The following is a 25,470-nucleotide window of genomic DNA, read 5'->3' as shown; positions in this document are numbered from 1 at the left end:
GATTACGGATGGCGCACTCTACTCGGGCTCTTAATGCTTCCTGGGCCTTCCGCCATCAGGCGTCGGTGCTTCAGGTTTGCAAGGCGGCTACCTGGTCATCTGTTCGTACCTTTACAAAATTTTATAAGGTTGATGTGCTGGCATTGGCGGATGCCTCTTTTGGCCGCAAGGTTTTGCAGGCTGCTGTTTGAGGGGAACCTTTGGTCTACCTCGGGTTTTGTTTTTTTCAGGTGTCTCTTCTTGTTTCGATGAGTCCTCTATTCTTCTGGTTGGCTCTGTTTTGGCCTTCTGGATTGGATTGAATGGATTTTTTCTGTTATCTCACCCCTCATTTATGGCACTGCTTTGGGACGTCCCTATGGATATCAAGATATCAGTCCTGCGTCTGTCAATGAGCTTAAAAGAAAAGGATTTTACGGTAAGTCAAAAATCCATCTTTTTGTATGGCCTGCATAAGTGATAGCATGAGCAGGTAGCTTTTATCAAGCCACATGCCTATGACCAGGGAGTGTCATGCATAATAAATTACATGTAATTTTTATTTCTTTTAACAAAAATATTCATCGAGTGATATTTACCAGATGCAACCTCTAATAGTATATACAGTATATCTCTTCTATCTGTTCTCAGAGTGGGTTAGAGATTTTCCTCCCGAACCATAGTTTATATTTACCACTGCATAGAGATATTTAAAGCTGTTGTAAACCTAAAATAAACAACCTGTAAGACAAAGGCATAATGAGCTAGTATTCATCGCATACCTAGATCCTCCTTCTCGAGTCTCTCGTTACTGCTCCTGGCCCATCCCTCCTATCGAGTGCCCCCACAGCTAGCAGCTTGCTATGGGTGGCACCCGAGCCGAGTTGCAGCTCTGTGTCTATTCAGACATGGAGCTGCTGTTCGGCCCCGCTCCCTCTCTACTGATTGGCTAACTGACTGACGGCTGCGGTAGCCAATGGTGCTGCGGCTGTGTCTCAGCCAGTCAGGGGAGAGAGTCCCAAGCGGCCGAGGGACTCGTGGACATTGCTGGAACAAGATGGGGCTCAGGTAAGTATAAGGGGGTGCTGGGGAGGCTGCTACACACAGGTTTTTTTTATCTTCATGCATAGAATGCATTAAGATTAACGTTCTGACTTTACAACTCCTTTTAAAGCTGAAATCCAAGTTCAACAAAAATTCTTGCTTGCCTCTGCATTGATGGGGTTAAATGCTCATTTAAGTTTAGGCGCCCAGAAAAAGCTCTTGCCTGCATTTAACCCTTGCAGCCTGGGTCAGGCCAGGATCTTTGTTGCCCCTGAAGATGGGCTTTAACTGAGTAAATGGTTGGCTCTGGGAGTTAGAAGTCAGACGCCTAAAGTCTGGCAGTTCCTGCATTGTCCGCTGCCTGACCTTTAGCTCCTGCTCGCACTGGTGCGACTTATCATGCAATTTGGACAAGTTATATCACACGACAAGTGACACCCTGTTGTAGGCAATGGAACTGTTCAAATGAGTGTGACGCCGACTTTGTGGTGCTGCATCGATTTGAAAAAATAGTTCCTGAATTGGGCGTGGCCTGACACCAATGTGAGCGGGCGTGCATAGCTCACCTGGGCTCCCTCATCCTGGAAAGATAGCAGTGAAGGTGGTGGGAGATATTTGGGGAACAAGTGCCCTGGCGCACTGGTGTTTGGCAGCGGTGGAGTGTGCTTTGAGGAGAGCGGCTTCGAGTCCTCTTCTGTCCACGGCTTGCCTGCGCAGAGCTCGGAAATCCCCCCGTATGCCGCTGCCACTGTTCGTGTGGAAGGGGGAGTGGTAGTACACCGCTTGTCTGCGGACAACAGGACTCTACTCCCCTAGACAGGCTCTGCCAACTCCTGTGAGTAATGCAGGGATATCTGAAGACTTGCCCTAAACCATAATTGCGATTGCCTCTGGTCTCTGCTTGCTTTTGGCTCCTGATAACTGACTAATTGTGGCTACCAGGTGTTTTGGAATGAATGTGGCTGGTGTTGCTGGAACCTTGCTAACTGATTTGGACACTAAGCCCCGGTTCACACTATAGCAATGACAGACATCACATGTGATTTGGAGCGCACTGCTCTGAAAATCACATGCAATGTCTGTGCGATGGGAATTCTGCCATTCAGATTGTATGGCTGAATTTGCATTGGATTCAGACGGAACGCGCAAGGGACCCTTTTTTGGGTCCGCAGCAGAATGTGATCGCATGGTGGTTCACACCAATGCGATCGGATTCATGTCCGAACTGTCAGTTTGCACTGCCATATGCGAACTGATCTGGGGGTGTCGTTAACTTTGTAGTGACACCACAGCGATTCGCATATAGCAGTGTGAACTGCCTGCGATTGAATGTGCAGTGGATTCGCAGGGTTCCCGCATCACATATGTGAACCGAGCCTTAAACTCCTGAATTGGCAGATAAGGTGTGTATTTTTATTTTTTTTTTATACTGGAAACACGCTCAAGAACTGTTGACAAAAAAAGGGAGACACGTCAGTAGTACAGGACTCTTCTAGTCAAAGAATAGTAAAAGATAAAGCAAGGAAACTGCAGCCAAGTTGGAGCAGTTTGCGCATAAACCATCCCAAAATAGTGGGAAAACTCAACGATCTACGACATATCACTTTCTACAGCCCTTTTAAAACAGCCTCTGCACCCATCACTCCAACAGAGGTGGGGGTCACGTGATCTCTCTACTTTATAAACTTCAAGAAGTTGAAGAACCATCTCAGGTGTTAATGGCGTTGAACGGATGGAAATCTGCCCTGTCAGAAATTACAAACCAGTTGAAATGTATTAACCACTTCCGGGGACTGCCCACCGCATTTATACTGGGGCAGGGTGGCCTGCCTGCGCAAAATCACGTATAGGTACATGATTTTGTGCGGGGGTTCTCAGGGGCATGCGCCGCTGTGATTAGCCACAGCGGAAGCCAACCGGCAGGTCCAGCGGCCCTGATGGTGTAGGAAAATGACAGAACGGGCATCGGCCTATGTAAACAAGGCAGGCAGCTCTTCTGTCAGAGGAAGAGTGAGATCTTGTTTCATCCAAGCTGAAACACAGATCTTTTGCTCTAGCACATCCATCCCCCACACAGTTAGAAAGCACTCCCTAGGAGCACACTTAACCCCTTGATCACCCCTAGTGTTACCCCTTCCTTGCCAGTGTCATTTATACAGTAACAGTGCATTTTTGTTTTTTTCAACCACTGGTGTACCCCAAAAAGTGTCAGATTTATCTGCCGCAATGTCGCAGTCCTGCTAGGTAAAATATTCTGTATTAGGCATGTTAAACTGAGTTCGGAGATCATTGAAAATTTTGAGGTTATCTGAGGAGTACAACTGGTTAAGTTCAATATTCCGCTAAGGAACAAGTTTTTCATATTGATGTCTGGAATGAGTAAAGGGTAAACCTCCAAGGGAATGGGTATGGTAGTTAGTGGGCCACTGTGTTGTGGAAGTTAGAATTTCCCAAGCCTTCAGAGATGCTAGCACTGTGTGGGAGGTAGAGAAGATGGGTCGTGATGAGTCTTTGGGAAAGCAGTAATGTGATTCCATTTTTGCCTCTTATTGAGGAGGACCAAAGGGAATCCTGGGAGCTTGTAAACCAATTTTTAAGTTGAGCTAGAACTGAGGCTAACTCTCGTAATACCACATGGCCTAGGCCACCTCTTTTCCGGTGTATAGAGTTTATTAAATGCGCAGCAAGACTTCCTGTTTTGACATAACACCAGGGCCTGATGGACTACCAAGTAGGATCTATAAGGAATATGGGGAGATAGTGCTGCCAGAGTTGCTGTGCATGTTAAATGGGGCATTGGGGAAAAAATACCTCTCCATGAGAGGCTACGAGAATACTGCCAAAAAGACATTACCCAACCTGCATCATATAGACCAGGGGTCTTCAAACTATGGCCTTCCAGTTGTTCAGGAACTACATTTCATATCATGCCTAGTAATGTCAGAGTTTTACAATGCCTCATGGGACATGTAGTTCCGCAACAGCTGGAGGGCTGTAGTTTGAGGATCCCTGATATAGACCAATCTCCCTGCTTTACGCAGATGTTAAACTTTTGGCAAAAATTATTGGCTGTTAAATTATGGTAATCCATACCATAATTCACACCGCTCAATGTGGCTTTATTCCTGGTAGATCAACATCACTATTAGATTTTGACAGCGTCTAGTGGCACTATTTGTGGTCCGTCTTAATCAGCATTTGGCATTTTATAAAATGGGGGGGAAACTGTTGTATATGGTCCAAGGGCAGCAGTGAAGATAAATGACAGCTGCTCAGAATAATTCTCGTTGTCTCGAGGTACAAGACAGGGGTGTCCTCTATTGCCCCTGCTTTTCGTCCTGGCAATTGAACCCTTGGCTATCACAATTGGAACAGCGGGAAATGCAAGAGGTTTTAGAGGATGGATGAAGAAAAGATCTTGTTATACGCTGATGACAGCCTCCTGTTTTTGAGAGAGACAAATTATTTGCAACTGCAGTGATGGGTGTCAAAGATTCAGGTGGGTTTCTGGGCTCTCTATCAACTGGGATAAATCAGTTCTTCTCCTGGTTGATAGATTGGAACGGGAACTGCCGGGGAATGCTAGGCATATACAGGTGGTGGAGAGCTTTAAATACCTAGAGTTTACAGTTATGCTTATTCTTAAGTTAGAGATACTAAAAATCTGGAACCACTAATGTATTTAGGGAAAAACGTGAGACCTGGAGCCGCCACGCCTTTGTCAGTGGGTCGTAGTAGCCTGATTAAAATGGTGTGGTTGCCACAACTTTTATTTATTCTATACAATTCACCAATTTGGATTCCCGAACTGTGGTTTAAAAGTTGTAGGGCTTTTTTAGGAAGTTGATCTGGAATAAAAGGAAAGCTAGAGTTTGCTTATGAGTGTTTGCTTAGGAGTGTTGCAGTTACTAAGAGAAAGGGGGTTTAGCTGTCAAACATCCCTGTAGCTATTTTTTGGTGGCTCAGTTGCAACAGATAGGGGGATGGGAGTCGAGCTATGACACCATTGGATACAATTCACAAGCGCTATTAACTTGCACCCCACAAACAGTAGCTTGCGAAAGTATTCATGCCCCCATGAACTTTTTGACCTTTTTGCCACATTTCAGGCTTCAAACATAAAGATGTAAAACTGTAATTTTATTGTGAAGAATCAACAAGTGGGACACAATCATGAAGGGGAACGAAATTTATTGGATATTTCAGACTTTGTTAACAAAAAAATGAGAAATTGGGCGTACAAAATTATTCAGCCCCTTTACTTTCAGTGCAGCAAACTCTCTCCAGAAGTTCAGTGAGGATCTCTAAATGATCCAGTGTTGACCTAAATGACTAATGATAAATAGAATCCACCTGTGTGTAATCAAGTCTCTGTATAAATGCACCTGCACTGTGATAGTCTCAGAGGTCCATTTAAAGCTCAGAGAGCATCATTTAAAGCTCAGAGAGCATCATGAAGAACAAGGAACACACCAGGCAGGTCCGAGATACTGTTGTGGAGAAGTTTAAAACCGGATTTGGATACAAAGATTTCCCAAGCTTTAAACATCCCAAGGAGCACTGTGCAAGCGATTAATATTGCAGTGGTCTGATACTCCCATTTCAAATCTACAAAGACCTGGCTGTCCCTCTAAACTTTCAGCTCGTACAAGGAAAAGACTGATCAGAGATGCAGCCAAGAGGCCCATGATCACTCTGGATGAACTGCAGTGATCTACAGCTGAGGTGGGAGACTCTGTCCATAGGACAACAATCAGTCGTATACTGCACAAATCTAGCCTTTATGGAAGAGTGGCAAGAAGAAAGCCATTTATTAAAGATATCCATAAAAAGTGTCGTTTAAAGTTTGCCACAAGCGGGGCGTGGCTGGACCGTTCATGTGAACAGACGTGTGCCGAGCTGGCTCAGTGATCCTGACCTCTATTATCCTGCATGCTGGACCCTATTCTTTGCTAAAATTGCCCGTATACTCCGCTCCCGACTCTGCCTCACACAGGTGACCGCTCCGATCACTCAGCTGCCTGTATCCGACATGCAGAAGAAGAAGGGAGAGGGTTCCTCGGCCTCCAGGCAAACTCAAAATGGCGGCGCCGCGCTGCCACAGCGTGCGGGCCGTGAGAAGCCTCCTACTGCCATAGCCAAGCTGGGGCAGTTTGCCCGGGATCCTGTGACTCATCATTCCTCCGCTTCCCCGGCGAGCACCTCTCCGGCGCCCCGTACTGCCCCGTCCCCTCCGGTGGCTGTGATGTCTCCGGGTTCCGTGGGCTCGGCGGGGCCCTCCGGCGGGAGCACAGTGAATGCCCCGCCGAGCGTGGTGGAGGGCCTTGGGGATAGGGGTGAGGCGGAGCAGGCTGTCCCCACCATACAAGACGTCCTAAATGCGGTGCATACCTATGGTGCATCCCTCTCTGAACTATCTACAGAGGTTAAAAGCATGAAAGAGGGTTTGCTGCACATCAGACATGACATGCAGAAGATGAGGGAGAGAACTACGGCTCTGGAGGGCCGGGTGAGTGCTGTTGAGGATGATTTACCCCCCCTTGCGCAAGATGTGCGTCTAAATTCCTCGGGTGTCGCTGAGGCGATGCACAGACTGGAAGATATGGAGAATCGTTTGCGCCGCAGCAATCTCCGTTTGGTGGGCATACCTGAAAAGGCTGAGGGTAAAGCCCCAGTGGAATTTATCGAACAGTGGTTGCTGACTACTTTTGGTAAGGACAATCTCTCACCATTCTTTTCAGTGGAACGTGCACACAGGGTGCCGTTCCGGGCTCCGCCACCCGGGGGCCCTGATCGGCCTTTCCTCCTGAAACTCCTGCATTACAAGGACAGGGATGTTATCCTGAGACTGGCCCGTCAGCAACCACGCATGGAGATACAAGGCGCAAAGATTTCTGTATACCCTGATTTCTCAGCTGCCCTGCAAAAACAAAGAGCGAAATTTACAGATGTTAAGAAACGCCTGCGTGCCATCCCATTGATTTACTCCATGATGTACCCTGCTAAGCTACGCGTGGTGGCGAATGGCACCGTGCACTTTTTCGAGAACCCCGCTCTGGCAGCTAACTGGTTGGATCGCCAGGAGCGACACCTCAGAGGAGCAGCGGAGTGATGATGCTCTATCCGGCTAATATTTGGAATTATGTTTTTTGGGTTTTTTTTTTTTTTTTTTTTCGGGTCTACAAGTCCCCTGATTGGAGCCATGGTATCAAGTTCTGTTTACAATACTTTGGCTCTGTTGTTCTTCCATCTTATGAAGCCCATGGGAAGGAATCGCTGGGCTTCCGAGTCTGACCGAGTTCGGGCCCTCTACTACTACCCCCCAGCCCCTTTGGGGCCGACACACTGTTCCCTGCGGGGTATGGAAGAAGGTGGCCACGTTGGCTGCCTTTCCTACACTTTGGTTGTTCCTGTTTTTTGTGTTGTGTATCTCTTTTTTTTTCCCTATTTTTGTCTGGTTTTTATTTTTTGGTGAATTCCTCTTTGATGCCCTACCTGCTCCTATCATGCCCTGTGCTCCGATCACTGCTACCCAGACCGCTCACCCACTTGGCGACTTCCTTTGCCCCGTGTGTACTCTAATCTTTCCTCATGGCTGACAGTTGGGAATCTGCTCTCTCATGGAATGTGAGGGGACTGGGGGACCCGCGTAAGCGTACGGCTGTGATGTCCCTGTTGTCGCACCACGGTCCCACTCTGGTGTGCCTGCAGGAAACTCACCTCACTCCGGACACTAAGGGATGTCTCCGGTCTCGGAGGTACACCACCCAATTGCACTCCTGTCACAATCAGTATTCCAGGGGTGTGTCTATTTTGATTTCTTCGGCTGCCAAATTTGAACTTTTAGACTCTGTAGTGGACCCTCAGGGTCGGTTTATTTTTTTGATCGGTGTGTGGAATGTCTCTAAATGTATTATTGCTAATGTTTATATCCCTCCCCCGTTCTCATTTGAGGTGCTGGAGTGTCTGTCTCGGTTTATAGGGAAACATCCTCAGGTGCCGATACTTGTGATGGGAGATTTTAATAATGTTCTTGACCCAACACTGGATATACATAAACGGTTTTGCCCCGGGGGATCCAGAACGCCCACTCCCTTTGCCAGATTCGTGGGGGAGCTGGGTCTTGTGGACCTCTGGCGCAGTAAACACCCCCTAGAAGCAGGCTTCTCCTGCCTCTCTCTATCCCACTTGTCATTGTCCCGCATCGACTTGGCCTTTGGCTCGGATCTGCTTCATGTGCTAGCGCCAGAAGTCACGTATTTGGCTAGGGGTCTATCCGATCATTCCCCAGTACAGATTCGCCTGCGGTTCCCGGGGACTAGACTTCCAATGCACTGGAAGCTGAACCCATTTTGGCTTCCATTATTCTCTAACCCTGCCACATTTGTCACCCAACTGGAACACTTTTTCACCGACAACAGACACTCCGCATCTCACGGGGTGGTTTGGGACACCATGAAGGCCTTCCTACGAGGTTTATGCATTAAGGAGGTGTCTACTATTAAATCTAACAGTAGGAAGTGGGCACAGGATGCCGGTGAGGCTGTATTACAAGCTGAACGTGATTACTTAAGCTCGCCCACGTCAGCTTCTGAGGGCCGCTGGTTGGAGGCACAACGCTTCTTCCGGTCGGTTCAACAACAGCAGGCAGACCACAAACGTTTCTTCACCTCTCAGGCACATTTCGAAGAGGGGGAGAAAACTGGTCATATGCTGGCACTCATCTCCAGGGCGCAGCGCCCCCCTTCTGTGATTCATAGATTGGTACTTCCTTCCGACCAGGTGGTGGAGGACACGGCGGATGTCCTACAGGGCTTCCGCATGTTCTTTGAGGATTTGTACTCCTCCAAGGTGGTTTACGACCCGGAGGACCTGCAAACTTTTCTACACGACCTTCCATTGCCACAGATCTCCTCCAGGGATCGAGCCATGCTGGACTCCCCCATTAAATTGGAGGAACTCCAGGAGGCGCTAGCATCGTTCCCTAACTGTAAGGCTCCCGGGACTGATGGCATCCCTATCGAATTATATAAAACCTTCGGGGGGGTTCTGTTACCCGAATTGCTTAATGTCGTTCGGGCCGCTTATGAGGAGGGGGAGCTCCCCCGCTCTATGTATGAAGCGGTGGTGGTGGTCCTCTTGAAGCCTGGGAAGGATCCGCTTCGTCCTGACTCTTACCGACCGATCTCTTTATTGCCCACTGATCTGAAACTACTTGCTAAAGTATTGGCTAATCGTTTATCTAAGGTGATTGCTTCCTTGGTGCATGGGGACCAGTCTGGGTTCATACCGGGCAGGTCCACAGCAACCAACATTCGCAGATTATACCTTAATATGCAATTGCCTCCGGATAACTGTGGTCAGAGAGCTATATTGTCGCTTGACGCTGCTAAGGCTTTTGACAGCGTGGAATGGCAATACCTTTGGGCGACCCTTGAGAGCTTCGGCTTTGGGCCTGCCTTTATTAAATGGATTCGCTTACTGTATAAGGCTCCCACCGCTAGTCTGCGGGTTAACAACTCGCTCTCACAGTCGTTTTCGCTGCATAGGGGCACCAGGCAGGGGTGTCCGCTGTCGCCCCTGCTGTTTGCCCTTGCGGTGGAGCCACTGGCAGCAGCTATCAGGGCAGACTCTGCTATTGTTGGTTTCCGTAGGGGTGAGGGGGAGGACAAGATAGCTTTATACGCCGATGACGCACTTTTATTTTTGGGTGACGCCTCGGGTTCCCTGACTGCACTGATGCGCCTGATTGGCAGGTTCGGATCCTTTTCGGGCTTCCAGATTAACTGGGACAAATCAGTTTTATTGCCATTGGACCCCCTTGAGAACGCACTGCCTACTGTGGCGTCGCAGATCCTGGTGGTGGACCGGTTCCGGTATTTGGGAGTGATGATCCATCCTGATTTGGGACAATACGTCAAACTTAATGTTATCCCCCTCTTGCATAAGTTCAGAGAGAAGCTGGCTAGCTGGATTAGGTTGCCTCTGTCGGTGGTTGGCAGATGCAATCTGATTAAGATGATATGGAATCCGCAGCTGCTATACGCGTTGCATAACGCGCCGCTGTGGATCCCCATCCACATCTTCAAACAATTCAACACGGTTTATAGGTCACTCATCTGGAGGAAACAATCCCCTAGAATTCGCTTGGAAACGCTTCAGGAGGCTAAGGATAGTGGCGGATTGGCGGTTCCAAACCCCTACTATTATTTCCTGGCGGCTCAGCTCCAGCATTTAACTGGCTGGTCGCGAGGATGTGATTCTGATCCTGTTCAGCGAATCGTCCGGACTCATTTGAAGGGCGGGGAATTAGTGGAGTCTCTGGAAGCGGGCGTCTTGCGGGGCTCTCCTGGTTACCTCACCCTGGTGCTCATGGACAAAATATGGCAGAGGGCTAAGAAGCATTTTGCCTATGACGGTTTCTCCAGATTCTCCCGAATTTCGCATAATTTGAACTACCCTGAACTGAATAAATTGCAAGACTCCCTTAAGTGGGATAATTATGGGATCCGGTTCATCACACAGCTGTACAGGGGCGGGGTCCTCAGGGACTTCCAGACCCTTCGTGAGGAGTTCGGCCTCCCCAACTCTCTGTTTTACCAGTACTTGCAGCTGCGGCACGCCCTGGTGTCGCAGTCTAAGGTCTCTCCCTGGGGTCTGTGCAATCCTGTGGTGCTTACCGATCTGGCGAACACCTCTGTTAAAAAGGGTCAGATTTCTTCCCTATACACTGCTTTTATGGACCGAAGCTCTCGAGCTATGTCATTCAGGTGCCGGGAGGCTTGGACTGAGGATTTGGGTCCTATCTCCTCTGAGGAGTGGACCGGCATACTGGATAATGTACCTAAGGTCTCTCTGTCCTCCTCGCAGAAACTTACACAATTGTTTATATTACATCGCACGTATAGGACTCCACAGCGTCTGCATCGCTGGCAGAGGAGAGATTCCCCCCTCTGCCCTCGCTGCAGGGTGCATACAGGTGATCTACTACACATGCTCTGGCGGTGCCCGAAATTGCATCGTTACTGGCATGCGGTTATGCGTACAATTAACGATATATGGAAATTGTCTTTATCTGTAGAGCCAAAACTGTGTATACTGGGATGGCTAGATGAAGAGCTCTACCCTCCTGATGTACACACTGCCATTCTCAGAGTTCTCTTCCTGGCCAGGAAGCTGATAGCTCGTAAGTGGATCTCGGCTGTGGCACCTTCCCATACTGAGTGGATAGAGGAGGTCAGGGTGCTATTGAATAGAGAACATCTCACGTACAAACACAGGGGAAATGCACTGAAGTTCGACCGCGTCTGGGGTCCCTGGCTCGATGTACCGGGCCTGGCGCCTGTCCATTTAGTTGCCAATAGGATTTTGGGTGGGGTGATTACATTATCGTAAAGTGGTACTGGGGTCTGCTCTTATTTCAGGGCGGGCTGGGCTGACATGTGTAAACTTCCTGGCTCCCCTCGGTTGTGTTGGAGTTCTGGACACGGCCGACGGGCTGGGTCGAATGGGAGGCATGGTGGAGTTCACCGGGTTTGTCTGTTTTGTTTTGTTTTGGGGGCGGGTCACGGTCAGCTTCCTTACATTTCTGGTCAGGTATCGATTGCAGTGTTGAGTGATTGTCATTGCTCAATGACTATAAGGGAAATACTGTACTGTTAAACACTGGATATATGCTCGTTGTTCTGATACCATGATATACTCTTGAAATTGTGAATGCTTCGCTGTACTGTAGGTGGCCTGCCGCCATAATGTTGGTTTTGTTTTTATTGTTATGTGTTTAAAAAATTCAATAAAAACGATCTGATTAAAAAAAAAAAAAAGTTTGCCACAAGCCACCTGGGAGACACACCAAACATGTGGAAGAAGGTGCTCTGGTCAGATGAAACCAAAATCAAACTTTTTGGCAACAATGCAAAACGTTATGTTTGGTGTAAAAGCAACACAGCTCATCACCCTGAACACACCATTCCCACTGTCAAACATGGTGGTGGCAGCATCATGGTTTGGGACTGCTTTTCTTCAGCAGGGACAGGGAAGATGGTTAAAATTGATGGGAAGATGGATGGAGCCAAATACAGGACCATTCTGGAAGAAAACCTGATGGAGTCTGCAAAAGACCTGAGACTGGGATGGAGATTTGGCTTCCAACAAGACAATGATCCAAAACCTAAAGCAAAATCTACAATGGAATGGTTCACAAACCAGGTGTTAGAATGGCCAAGTCAAAGTCCAGACCTGAATCCAATCGAGAATCTGTGGAAAGAACTGAAAACTGCTGTTCACAAACGCTCTCCATCCAACCTCACTGAGCTTGAGCTGTTTTGCAAGGAGGAATGGGCAAAAAATGTCAGTCTCTCGATGTGCAAAACTGATAGACATACCCCAAGCGACTTGCAGCTGTAATCGCAGCAAAAGGTGGCGCTACAAAGTATTAACTTAAGGGGGCTGAATTTTGCACGCCCAATTTTTCAGTTTTTTATTAAATTTTGAAATATCCAATAAATTTCGTTCCACTTCATGATTGTGTCCCACTTGTTGTTTGTTCACAAAGAAATTAGTTTTATATCTTTGTTTGAAGCCTAAAATGTGGCAAAAGGTCAAAGTTCAAGGGGGCCGAATACCTTCTCACGGCACTGTATCTTTGTAAGCTTTGGTGGCGGACTCCTTGGGGAGGGAGGGTCAGTGCCCCTGAGTGAAATTTATTGATGAAGGTATGGAATACAACACAAAGCATATTTCAATATCTAGGATGTACAGAGTATACGCCTGTTTGGGACAATGTGAACTTGCCTAAGTAGGAGAGCTTTAGTAATTGGGGGAGGGGGGGGGGGAGTGGGTGGTAAGGCTTTTGCAACTATATGTAACTGGGGTATTGAAGAAGACATTTCAAGAGTTAGGGTTATCAAATACTGTAGAAACCCAACAAGGTGGGATGGTATAGTGCCATGTCTTGAGTTTTTCCACCAGGCTTCAGGGGATATGTAAATGGCCTTTACCTCCAGCAAGGGCATTTTTTTTAACTTTGGTCAAAGCTGCAGTTTGTTTTTATGTACAGGAAACCTTTAACCTGCATTGGCAGCTTTTTTTGGTAAAGGTAAACGAACCTTTTAAGCTAAATCAAAAAGGGGCGCTTTTTTTATTTATTTTTTTGTAATTGCATTTCTGGATCTCTGCTCTAAAATTTTAAAACTAGCAAAAGTGTACTCTTACACTGTACTGAACATTATACCCCTCACAAAAAGACAGCATGTCTGCTCTGAGATACCGGATTGTAGGGGATGATGAGAATAGACCAGACAGAGAAATGCAATGGGAGGAGAAAGCTGAAGATGGCGCATTTATTCCTATGTTGAAAATGTAATGTCAGTAGATTGTCACCAACTTGCAAAAACTCCTAAAAGCCTCTGACACTGACCGGATGTTTGCAGTGTAATCTCCTTTTCCACACCAACAGGAGTATCTGTGTACATAGATTACAGCATGCAATATGTCTGAGGACTGTACAGAACTGGGAAGTTCTAGGCAGACCGATGGGTAGATGACGTAAACCTTCTGTACTAGAAATGTTAAATTCCTCTGAAGTTGCATTTTTGTAAATGTAGAATGGAAGTCATTTTGTTTGTACATGATCTCCAAACTAAGTAAATTGCATTAATTTCTACCTTCATTGCTACATGATGCAGAATCTGGCAACTCATGAAGATGTGCAGCACAGAAAAACTGACATTTCTATTCCAAGATGTTTTTTTAGGCAGGGTTTTTATGTTTGTCAATGTCAACCTAGATCAGTGATGGCGAACCTTGGCACTCCAGATGTTTTGGAACTACATTGCCCATGATACTTAACTACACTGCAGAGTGCATGAGCATCATGGGAAATTTTGTTCCAAAACATCTGGGGTGCCAAGGTTTGCCATCACTGCAATAACACTAAATGATGCCAAAAAGTTAGTTCTGAAATTGTAGATGAACTTGGAGCTTGTGATGAAAAGTGGTCATGGTTCCCATCTGAGACTTGCCTACCAGCTCTGTACTCCCATTTCAGAATATGATGGAGGTCCAGGTGAGACATTTATTGGTCAGACTGGAAGATGGGAGTATGTCATGTAAGGGTCAGATATCAGCCATAGTGAATCCGTTCTTCACATTCAGAGACATTTTTTATTTGTACCAAACATCAGTGCTTACTAACTGCATTGTTCTCAATTTTTTTCCTTAATCTGTGCTTTCTATTCTTCAGCGAAGTGTTTTTATGCTGTCCTGGAAATGTAAATGGCAACAATTTCCTCTATGCTTTTAGGGTTTTTTTTTTTACCTCCCCACCCCTATAAACTTAATCTAGCAATCTGTTTGTGACTTGGGGAAGATAGCCCTTGCATGGGGAGAACCTTTTCCTATATGAAGCAATGCTGTATTTGGATCCAAACTTTACATGGTAATGAAAATCCCCGTGTGATGAGATGCCTAGGAAGAATCCCAAAAAAGCAGTGGCTTTAGTACAAAGTGTGGAAGTGTTTACATGATGGTATTCCTTAATCAATGGTTGTCGTCTTTCCAGCTCTATAAGATTACCATTTGTGATGGGATTGGCCATGAATGTTGATAACCTGTTTGCATCCCCTATTAATGTCTCTTGGTCCTGTATTGTCTTTTTTTCCAGTCAACAGAAATGGTGGTGGATCACCCAGAGTTTGAGAAGGCCGGGAAAGCACCAGGTCTCCAGGTCTGGAGGATTGAAAAGTTTGATCTGGTGGCTGTCCCACAAAACCTGTATGGATCCTTTTTTACTGGAGACGCCTACATTGTCCTGAACACCATAAAGCAGCGGTCAGGGAACCTACAGTACGACCTTCACTACTGGCTGGGTGAGCAAAACTCGTTGAACAGCATGATGGGGAAAATGTGTGCCGTTCTTGTGAGCTGTATTAAAGGCAGAAACCTCTTCTGAGCAGCCACTAATCTCCTGAGTTTCTTTTCTTTATAGTTATTCCCCCAAATCTGCTGAAATTTGACTACTGCTTTTACTTATGGACCTTGTCCCCCTAACACCCTGCCCTTTAGAGACATCAGTTGGTCCATAGTGAATGACTGGAGTGGGGTGGACAGCTGAGCATTGGATTGTGCCGTGAATAGGTAGCATGCAGTGGTTGGGAATGTATACCGGGGAGAAACCCATGTTGCCTCAAGTTGAACTGAATTAGGCAGTGCATACAAAGCTGTCATTTAGGAACTCATTAGACTAACAGGGCCCAGATTCCCAGGTATCTGCATGCCAGAATAAACAGCACTGAAATGGACTGCAAAAAACATATGGTGAGAGAGATTTCATATGCAGACAACCGACACAGCCTGCTTTTTTTCCATGCTGTTCATATCTACTTTTAAAGTATAGAGAACATTTTTTTTTTTTTTTTTTCATTCATTTTGAATAGAGTAATCCCATTGCAGAGATTTCCCTTCACTTCTGCCCTATATCCAAACAGGGAGTGAGAAAATCCTTGGGAAAAATAAATAAAAAATGACATCTTACCCCTAGTTTGTAGACTCTAACTTTTGCGCAAACCAATCAATATACACTTATTGGGATTTTTCTTTTAAATGTAGCAGAATACATATTGGCCTAAAATGATGATTTTCTTTTTTTTTATTGGGAATGTTTAATAGCAGAAAGTAAAAAAAAAAAAAAAAATATATATATATATATATATATATATATATATATATATATATATATATATATATATATATATATATATATATATATATAGCTTTTTTTTGTTTAGAATAAAGATCAGAGATGATCACAAATACCACCAAAAGAGAGCTCTATTTGTGGTGAAAAAATACATCCATTTTATTTAGGTAGAGCATCGCACGGCCGTGCAATAAAGTAACGCAGTGCCTTATCGCAAAAAAAATGGCCTGGTCATTAAGGGGGTAAAACCTTCCGGTCCAGAAGTGGTTATTGGTAAACAGGACAAATAGAGGATGAATCTCCCTAACTGATGCACAGAGAATAATAAAACTGACGGGGGGGGGGGGGGGAATCTAATCTCTCCCCACTCTATCCAAAACTAAAGTTTTTTGCCTTTTTTAATTATACTTCAAGTTGATGCAGGATGACTACTTGGTATGCTGTCTCTTTAGTGCTCTGGGAATCCTGTCTCGTATATTGTATATTTGTAATGTAAATATAATCAAACTGATCTAAAGTTTTAAAATTTGCAAACTTAAAAAAACAAATAAACAGTCAAATGGTGAGAAGAAAGGGCTCAGCTCTTAGCGCTTAGCCAGTATAGTAAACCAGAATACATTTCATTGTGGTTGGTAGATTCTAGCTGTCCAGATTCCTCTGTAATCCTGATGGATTTCGGCCGCTGGAGGAAGTTGGGATGAGTTCTTCTGGTTCTGCTGAGTTACCATCCTTCTGTCTTATTAGGGATATTCCAAATCTTCACTCCCTGCTGTTTGGATAAGCCAGCGCAGATGCCAGTGTGTGTACCCAGCCAAAAGTGCAATCTGCTTTGTTTGCCCTGTGTGAGACGGGACCTGGAAATAGAGTACCCCAGCCATTCCTACTCACAAATGTTTCTGTACACATTTCCATTACACTAAAAGCTGTCGGCTGAGCAGCAAATCATGACAGTTCTTCATTTTGATAACCTTGGTAGTGTTTTGGGTAACCAAAGTATGGGGTCAGCTTTAGTGCTTCTGACAAGCCTTGTCTGCTCTATTTGCCAGTGTTTTGCTGGGATTGCAAGTTTACCTGTAGTTTGAGTCACGCTAAAGTTCCTTTTTGTTTTGGCAGGCAATGAGTGCACTCAGGATGAAAGTGGATCAGCTGCTATTTTCACTGTCCAGATGGATGATCACCTGGGTGGTAAACCCATCCAGAATCGTGAAGTCCAAGGTTATGAGTCCCACACTTTCACGGGATACTTTAAGTCTGGCCTCACGTACAAGGTAAAAATGTTGCTAATGCTACATTTCACAAGGAACCTGCCAGAATAAGGAATGAAATAGCTGGCAGGCACCCCCTCGTTTTTTAATTTTTCTCAAAGCGATCTTAGCCTTATTTAAAAAAAAAAAAAATGTTGTACTAACCTTCTCAGTGCAATGGTTTTGCACAGAGCAGCCCAGATATTATTCTCGTGTCTCACACCGGCGCTCCTGCCGGGTGCCCACCACAGCAAGCAGCTTGCTGTAGGGGCACCCAAGCAGGGAAGCTTCTGAGCCGCCTTAGTGTCTTTTCCCTCATGGAGCCGTGGCTCGGCCCCAACACTTCGCCTCCTGATTGGCTCACTGGCTGTGATTGACAGCAGCGGGAGCTAATGGCTCCCGCTGCTGCCAAAAGGCAATTAGGAGTGAGAGTCCATAGAAAGGCAAGGCTCTCGTGGACATACTGGATCGAGAGGGGGCTCAGGCAAGTAATTGGGGAGGGGGGGGGTCGGTGCTGCACACAGGTTTTTAGCTCTATGCATAGAATGCATGAAGGTAAACAAAAAACCTTGTGCTTTTGCAACTACTTTAATATGTGTATTGTCAGCATTTACAAACGGGTCATTTGTAGGCTTAAAGGAGAACTCCAGGCAAAAAAGTTTCTCTAGCGCTCATTGACAGACGTAGTCCTCGGTGATACAGCACCTTCGGATTATGTTGCCTCCACAGGAGCAGGACTAGACAGGAAATTAAAAAGCTCTGGCCACACCCTAGGGGCAGTCCCAGAGGGTATATCCTCTCTCTCTCTGCCTCAGCAAATCAGTTATTTTCTGTCTAGTTAGGAGTAAGGACCTAGATACCTTGCTGGGATCTTAGGTCCTGGCAAGATTTTTTTCTTAAAAGATTTTTTTAGACAGCTTTTTTTCTCCAGTGTTCCTGTGAGATCTTCAAGCAAGAAAGCTGAACTGGGCGACGGGCTGGATGTTGAGATCCGGTGGTCACCCCAGTTCAGCCTACGAGCGCGTGCAGGCCATAGCTCCGCGCTGGGTCGGCCGCGACAAAGTCCCATTAAAGGACTGACCCCGCGAGTTAAACGTCTCGCTGAAACGCCAAAGACCATGAGTCACGGCGTCCGTATCGGTCGACAGCCCTCCTGCCCCGGTGGAGAGGGGTACTGTCAGGAGTTGGTGCCCGCCTGGTTCCGGTATGGTGAGTAGTATGTTCCCCCTTTTCCCCTGACGGGTCTTGTGGTGAACGCGGGCCCCTCTCTGTATGGTAAGATAGAGTCCCTCTCTATCCTATAAATGACACAGATCCTCCTACTTTGAGTGTGATTTTATGTGCAAAAAGCCAGGAGGCTTGGTTTGGGAGCTAACAATCTAATTGTATACATGTTAAAAAGATTGTAATCAGTGGCATTCTGGGAATCTTACGGTGATAAAAATAAGCTACCTACCAGTCAGAAGCCACGGACATGTAGACTACCTTCCTAATCAGATCTCCAGCTATTAGCAGGCCTCCCGAATGGCCATGCGGTCCGCCAGGGCCGGTACCGCCAACCACGCCAAATCCCCATGCAGAGAGAGTGTTGTGTGCCCTGCAGCACACCGCTATTCAGTACAGGCCGCCGCCATTTTTTTTGCTGGATCGCACGAGCCGCCATTTTGACGTAGCCTCGTGTCTCCAGCATGGGGGCGGCCATGTTTGAGGTGATCCTAACACCTCGTGGAGCTAGGGGAGGCGCCGGAAGGCGTGCAGAGGGGCGGAGCCGCCTCCTTTCTTCCTGGGCAGCCAGCCAAAAGACTTCCTGTTTGTCAAGACAGCGCTGTAACCTGTTGCAGTTAAACTCTGAGCATCAAGTGGTGAGCCTGGGGGTCTATCTCTCTCTCTCTCGATCGATAGGGATCCCTAGCAGGTAACACTAAGGGGCTTTTTGTGGCGCTGGGGGTCTGAAAAAAAAAGTTTTTTATTTTTGAATTATATTATCCAGGAAGTGACTGGAATTATCATGGACCCTGCCACACATATTCCCCCACCTGTTTCCCTCGAGGGGGCCACGGGACCCGCCGGTGCACAGAGTGTAGAGTCATTTACAGCAATTTTTGGAGTCTATGGTGGCTCGGGTGGAGGCGGCCTGTCAGGGACGGGGGTCAAGGAAGCGACCCCCGCCTACCCCTATACTATCTGACACCTCTGACTCAGATTCAGAGATGGTCACTGCAGTTGCAGGTTCCTCTGCAAGGGCTGTTGTCTCAGGTAAAGCCCCCTCAGACAGTGAGGAGGACGTTTCTTCTCCCGCTATAATTCAGGAAGAAGCATTGGTGGACGCACTAGTTGTGGCAGTGCAGGAAACCTTAAAACTTGAGGCTTTACCGGCAGAGGCAACTGAAACAGAGATTCCTTTTGGTACTAATAAGCCCATCAAAACGGTGAAGGTTTTTCCTGTACCCAAGTGTTTCGGTAATCAGATTAAAGGAGAATGGGAGCATTCTAAACGTACCTTTACTATTTCCAAGTGTATTGCTAGACGCTATCCGTTTGAGGAATCCATCATTAAGAAATGGACGGTACCACCAGTGGTGGATCCACCTATTTCCAGGCTGAATAGAGCCACGGTTATCCCAGTGGAGGACACTTCGTCCTTTAAGGATCCGGTGGATCGAAAGATGGAAGCAGAGTCCCGCACCATCTTCTCTCTGATAAGGTCAGCATTTAGACCAGTAATTGTTATTGGTCTAGTTTCCCAGACACTTACGGAATGGGCGAGAATGGTACGCCAAGACCTTAAGGGAAAAGATATTCCCCAGGAGACATCTGATTTGATGTAACGGATTATACAAGGGCTACAGTTTATCTGTGACGCAGCCTTGGACACTACTCCCTTATTAGGGCATGCATCTATGTCAGCGGTCATCCTCAGACGTGTGCTGTGGTTAAAATGCTGGTCAGCTGACCTAGGTTCCAAAAAGACCTTGACAAATCTCCCTTTTCAGGGGAATCGTCTATTTGGGGCCAACCTAGATGAAATCATTAAGGATGCCACTGGGGGCAAGAGCACTTTTTTGCCACAGGCTGCTAAAGCTAAGGGACCTCGCAACAAGCGAGGACCTTTCTTTACCGCCCATAAAGGGCGCCCGGCTGGTACAAGCGGGAAAGGCAAGACTCCTCCAGGAGGGTTCAAGAAGGGCTGGTCGGACAAGCAGAGGACCAACCCAGCCAAACCCGAAGCAAAGGAGTACACAGCCTGAAGGTGCGCCCCCACCCGGTTTCAGGGTGGGGGGACGTTTTCACCGGTATTCAGGACATTAGATCGAGCATCAACCACTACTACCGGTGCGATTCTTCCCTTCCAACATTTAAGTACTACAGGAAGCGGTAGTTACCGTTCCCTGAATAGATCTTTTCCTTTACCTTTTCCTAAGATTAGTCCCTATACCTCACAGGAATCTGATCTGGTTGACCAGATAGGCCAAGTAGCCTCTAGTCGGGTGACTTCGGTCCCTGAGGTTCAACCAGAAAAGATCACCCTTCCTGATAACTATCAGGTATCTGATAAATGTGTGGGAACAGAAAGCGACCAGACTTTCTCGGATGGTCGGGGCCAGATAGCTCTAGGGACGCCTGGTTCAGATTCTATCAGCGCCAGTGGTCCTAGAAATTCTAGGCTGGCCTCCTCAAGCCGGCCTGGCCGACTTGGACATGCTAGTCGCAGACGTTCCGTGGGAACTTCGTCTCAGGGAGTGTCTGTGGTCTCAAGGACCAATTTACCATCATGCTTTACAGTCGCTGGTTTTAATGGCCTGGCCATTGAGACCCAAGTACTGAAGGACAGAGGTTTGTCTACTTCAGTCATTCCTACCCTTATTAAAGCAAGGAAAGCGACTTCCAGCAAGGTCTATTATCACACATGGAAGACTTATATTGCGTGGTGCGAATCTTTAGGATTTCCTCCACGTACCTATTCGGTGACTCGAATATTGGCCTTTTTGCAACAAGGGGTTGAGCAGAAGCTAGCCTTGAGCACCATCAAGGGTCAAGTTTCAGCATTAGCAATCTTCTTTCGGAAGCCTTTAGCTACCAAGTCCTTGGTGCGGCACCTGGCTCCACCAGTCCGCGCGCCCTTACCGCCTTGGGATCTTAATTTGGTTTTGTCGGTTCTACAGAAACCTCCCTTTGAAAACATCAGGGAGATTCCCTTGCTTACTTTATCCCAGAAGGTGGCCTTCTTGGTGGCTATTACTTCTGCTCGCAGGGTGTCAGAACTGGCTGCATTATCATGCCAGTCCCCATACCTAGTGATTCATAGGGATAAGGTAGTACTTCATCCTAAGCCATCTTTTCTTCCTAAGGTGGTTTCAGATTTTCATCTGAATGAAGATATTGTACTACCTTCCTTGTGTCCTCAGCCCAAGCATCATCGGGAACATGCGTTGCATTCCTTAGATGTGGTTCGGGCAATCAGGGTTTACCTGAAAGCTACGGAATCTTTCCGTAAGACGGATTCACTTTTTGTGATCACGGATGGCCCCAGAAAGGGTTTGCCTGCATCTGCCGCGACCATTGCCAAATGGATTAGACAAACGGTGGTACAGGCTTATTCTATTAAGGGTCAGAGTCCTCCGTTCCCTGTTAGGGCGCACTCCACTCGAGCGCTCAGTACTTCCTGGGCCTTTCGCCATCAGGCGTCAGTGGTCCAGGTATGTAAGGCGGCCACCTGGTCGTCGGTACATACCTTTACAAAATTCTATAAAATTGATGTGACGGCATCGGCGGATGCCTCATTTGGCCGCAAGGTTTTGCAGGCCGCAATTTGAGGAGACCGGTGGTCTACCTCAAGGGGTTTTTTTCTGTTTGAAAAAAAAAAAAAAAATTTTTTTTCTCTTTTTTTGTTGAGTCTCATCATTAAGGATGAGCATTGTAAACTTCTAGTTGGCACCGGTTGGGCCTTCTAGATTGGGATTTGATTTTCATTTTCCCACCCCTCATTTGTGATACTGCTCTGGGACTTCCCGAAGGTGCTGTATCACCGAGGACTACGTCTGTCAATGAGCGCTAGAGAAAAATGGATTTTTGTAAAATCTTACCGTAAAATCCTTTTCTCTTAGCTCATTGACAGACGTAGTCCCCGCCCCTCTGTTTTTTGAGTTGGGTTGGGTTAAAATCTCTAAAGACTGCTTTTTCACATAACTGATTTGCTGAGGCAGAGAGAGAGAGGATATACCCTCTGGGACTGCCCCTAGGGTGTGGCCAGAGCTTTTTAATTTCCTGTCTAGTCCTGCTCCTGTGGAGGCAACATAACCCGAAGGTGCTGTATCACCGAGGACTACGTCTGTCAATGAGCTAAGAGAAAAGGATTTTACGGTAAGATTTTACAAAAATCCATTTTTTTCCATGTCTCAGTAGTTCCTCTGTAATAGCCTGATTTTGAAGTAAAACTGTTGTTGCCCTGTGATTTCCTGTTTGTAAGACGAGTGACTGCTATTCCTCCTGTACTCCCAGCCAGTGGTCCTCAACTCCGGTCCTCAGGGCCCACTAACAGGCCAGATTTTAGGTATTACCTTGGGGAGATGCAGACTAGAGTACTGCAATCACTGAGCAGCAAATTATATCACCTGGGATGGATTTCAGTTACCTTGCAAACCTGGCCTGTTAGTGGGCCCTGAGGACCAGGGTTGAGGACCACTGCTCCCAGCCACCAGTCTTGGGACAGCCCATTTGTAGTTCTCGCCAGCAAGCAAGCACTTGAACTTCCTCCCTATTTGCTGTAGTGAGCAGAGGGGTCTCACAGGCCCCCCCCCCCCCCCCGTCTGTACCACCCATGTAGGTGGTGTCCCCCCTCTGCTCCCTGCCAGCATGCCAGTCACCATCCCCAACACCCCCAGCCGATCACCTGTCGGACACCGGTCATATGACAGAGAAATGACTAATGATCCCTGCTGCACTGAGTGAGGATCTGCCATTGTGACCAATCTTGTAAGTTAAATGTCGGTCGCTGTAAAGTTTTGTGATAGACAGCACACTGGTCCAGTGCTGGTCCAAGAGGCGTGACTTTACATGGACCGGCGTTTCACCTACAGGATCGGTTAGTGGGAGATCCCCGCTCTGTCATCTGGCTGGCCGGTGTCTCCTAATGATCCCTGCAGCACGGCTAGGCTACACTGAATAGCAGTGGTCACCAGCCACTGCTTTACTGACACTGTCTAATATAGGAGAGGTTTCCACCATTCCTGCAGTTTAGTCAATTTTTAGGTCTTCATTTCAGTTTGTGTATATGTGACAATATGGGAAAAAATGGTGTTAACCCAAAAACGAACTGAGCAAATGGGTGCTTGTGCACAAATTATAGTGCATTAATCGTGAATACAAAAATTGAATAAATATATAAATCTGTGAAAATATGAATATGTGGGAATATCTTCCACACTGCGAGCAGCAACCAAACAACGTGTTAACGTGATAAATGTGAAGTTTTGAAAGTATAGTGCATATAAATAAAAGAAGTAATCCAAAGTGCTTAATGTCATTGGTTGATAAACCACAAACTCGGCATAAAGAATTATACTGTGTACAAAAAGTCCTTATAGTGCTTAAAATAAGATCAAGTAATCCGCAGCAGTATTAAAGCACAGACTTGATAGAAGTGGTGTTAAACCTTCACCTCCACACCTTCACCCAGTGCTCTAAATAGATCAGAAGGATATGACCCCTTGATTATAGGGGGTCACAACAAGCATTGATATCCACGCCGAATCCGGATCATCCACATAACCTTTCCTCTCAACATCAAAGATGTGTGGCCAGATAGTAGTGAAACTCCAAATTAAAGGACCCCGCATTCCCAACTAAAAACTTTGATGTGTTGTCTTGAGAACATCTCCCAATGTCAGGTAGACCACATAGGTTGAAAGCTCTATGGAAAATATCTTGTATGCGTCTCAGGAGAGTGCAGAAAGTTTGTGCGGAAGGATTCCTGTAGCCTTTTTTTGTTGAGCGCAATATATACTTTCAAAATTTCACATGTGTATATGTGACGTTGCATATTAGAGACCGGTGGTGTTCTAATATTGAAGTTTGAGATTTCCATACATTATGTAAAGAAACGCCGTCCCAGCTCATTCTATGGTGCGGCTAGGGATGGGGGAAACCTCTCCTACAGATATTGGTGCTCATATACACCATATAAGCACTGATTCCTGTTATTAAGATCTCAAAGCTACAGCAGGGGGAGGAATATTAATAATCGTGAATTACAGCAGAGTACAGTGACTAAAATATAGAATTATGGGTATGTGCCCTTGGTTTATCTAATCATTACCGAACTGTAGACAATCTGTTGTGGCTGGAGGGAGAGAGCACAAACCTGCTTTGCATTTATAAGGCTGTAACCTACCTATCCTGCTGTCACTGAGTAGCGTGGCTGGCTGCAGAATGAGGGGGGTGTGATTTATGTTGAAGTGGGCTTGTTCACATGGAACCTGTGGCCTAGTGTACCTCCCGCGTTCACTACAATTCTCAAAGCGTGGTGAGAAGTGTAGGTTGATTAGTGTAGCGAGAAGAGAATATGATGTAATTCCTGTTGTAACAGCCCCCCCCCCCCCCTCGGCAGAATAGATGCAGCACTTTTCATCTTCATTGGTAAGGCATTTCACAAATGTAATAACAGTTAATGTTTTGTATAGGGGGGTGTACTATTGGGTGAGGTCCCCCCCCCTCGGAGTTCTGCTTTAAATGGCTAAAATACTTTTGCAGAACTGTTTTTTTTTTTTTTTTTTGCAAGCAGGAAATTTAGCTAGGCCACAAACACTGCACCATCCCCATTTCTTTATATTCCCAAGGCTGGTCATATTTGCCCTTCTGGTACATGTACTGTAGAAGGGTTTGAGAACCTGGGTTTTAGGAGCACGTAGAGCAAACACTGAAGCTACAGATGAAGGCAACCATTCTCTGAATCCTGGGCTGCAGATCTTATTGAAATTGACCATACAACTTTACAGCCCTGCTGTTGATATGGGGCCTGGAAATCGGAGCGTGCAGTTCCTACCTGAGGACTTAAGTATTTTTGGTTTGTGACCAGATCCTTTTTTTAATGTGACGTTATCTTTATATTTTGTAAGGCCGGCGGAGTAGCTTCTGGATTCACACACGTTGTTCCCAATGATGTGGCTGTGCAGCGCCTCCTCCAGGTGAAAGGTCGCCGTCTTGCCCGGGCCACAGAGGTACCGGTCTCCTGGTCCAGCTTTAACCAGGGAGATTGCTTCATCCTGGATCTGGGTGATGTAAGTGTTTCTTTTCTGTATCTGAGTGATATGATAGGTGTGCCAGATGCTAATTATGTGCATAAGACACGTCCTCAGGAAATAACAAGTGTCACAAATTTGCTTCTCCTTTTTTTTTTTTTTTTTCAATAAGGATTGTAAATAAGGATTGTAAACAGCTATGTGGATAACCTGCCCTTCCTCATGGCAATGTATATTGTTCCACCTCTTCCATGGCTTTCACATGGAA

General features: G+C 46.4%; 1 protein-coding gene across 1 annotated transcript in view; it reads left to right on the top strand.

The window, feature by feature from the left end:
• The window catches only part of GSN (gelsolin), a 128,201-nt gene that overhangs the window by 36,986 nt on the left and 65,745 nt on the right, over positions 1-25,470 (top strand). Inside the window, exons 2-4 of the mRNA XM_082263160.1 lie at positions 14,687-14,891; positions 16,835-16,989; positions 25,080-25,241. Of these exons, the coding sequence (XP_082119286.1) occupies positions 14,687-14,891; positions 16,835-16,989; positions 25,080-25,241 (522 nt within the window). The remainder of the gene's footprint in view (positions 1-14,686; positions 14,892-16,834; positions 16,990-25,079; positions 25,242-25,470) is intronic.

This window comes from Pelophylax lessonae (assembly GCF_965119305.1).
Source record: "Pelophylax lessonae genome assembly, chromosome: 7".
NCBI lineage: Eukaryota > Metazoa > Chordata > Amphibia > Anura > Ranidae > Pelophylax > Pelophylax lessonae.
This window is presented reverse-complemented; position numbering and strand designations above follow the sequence as displayed.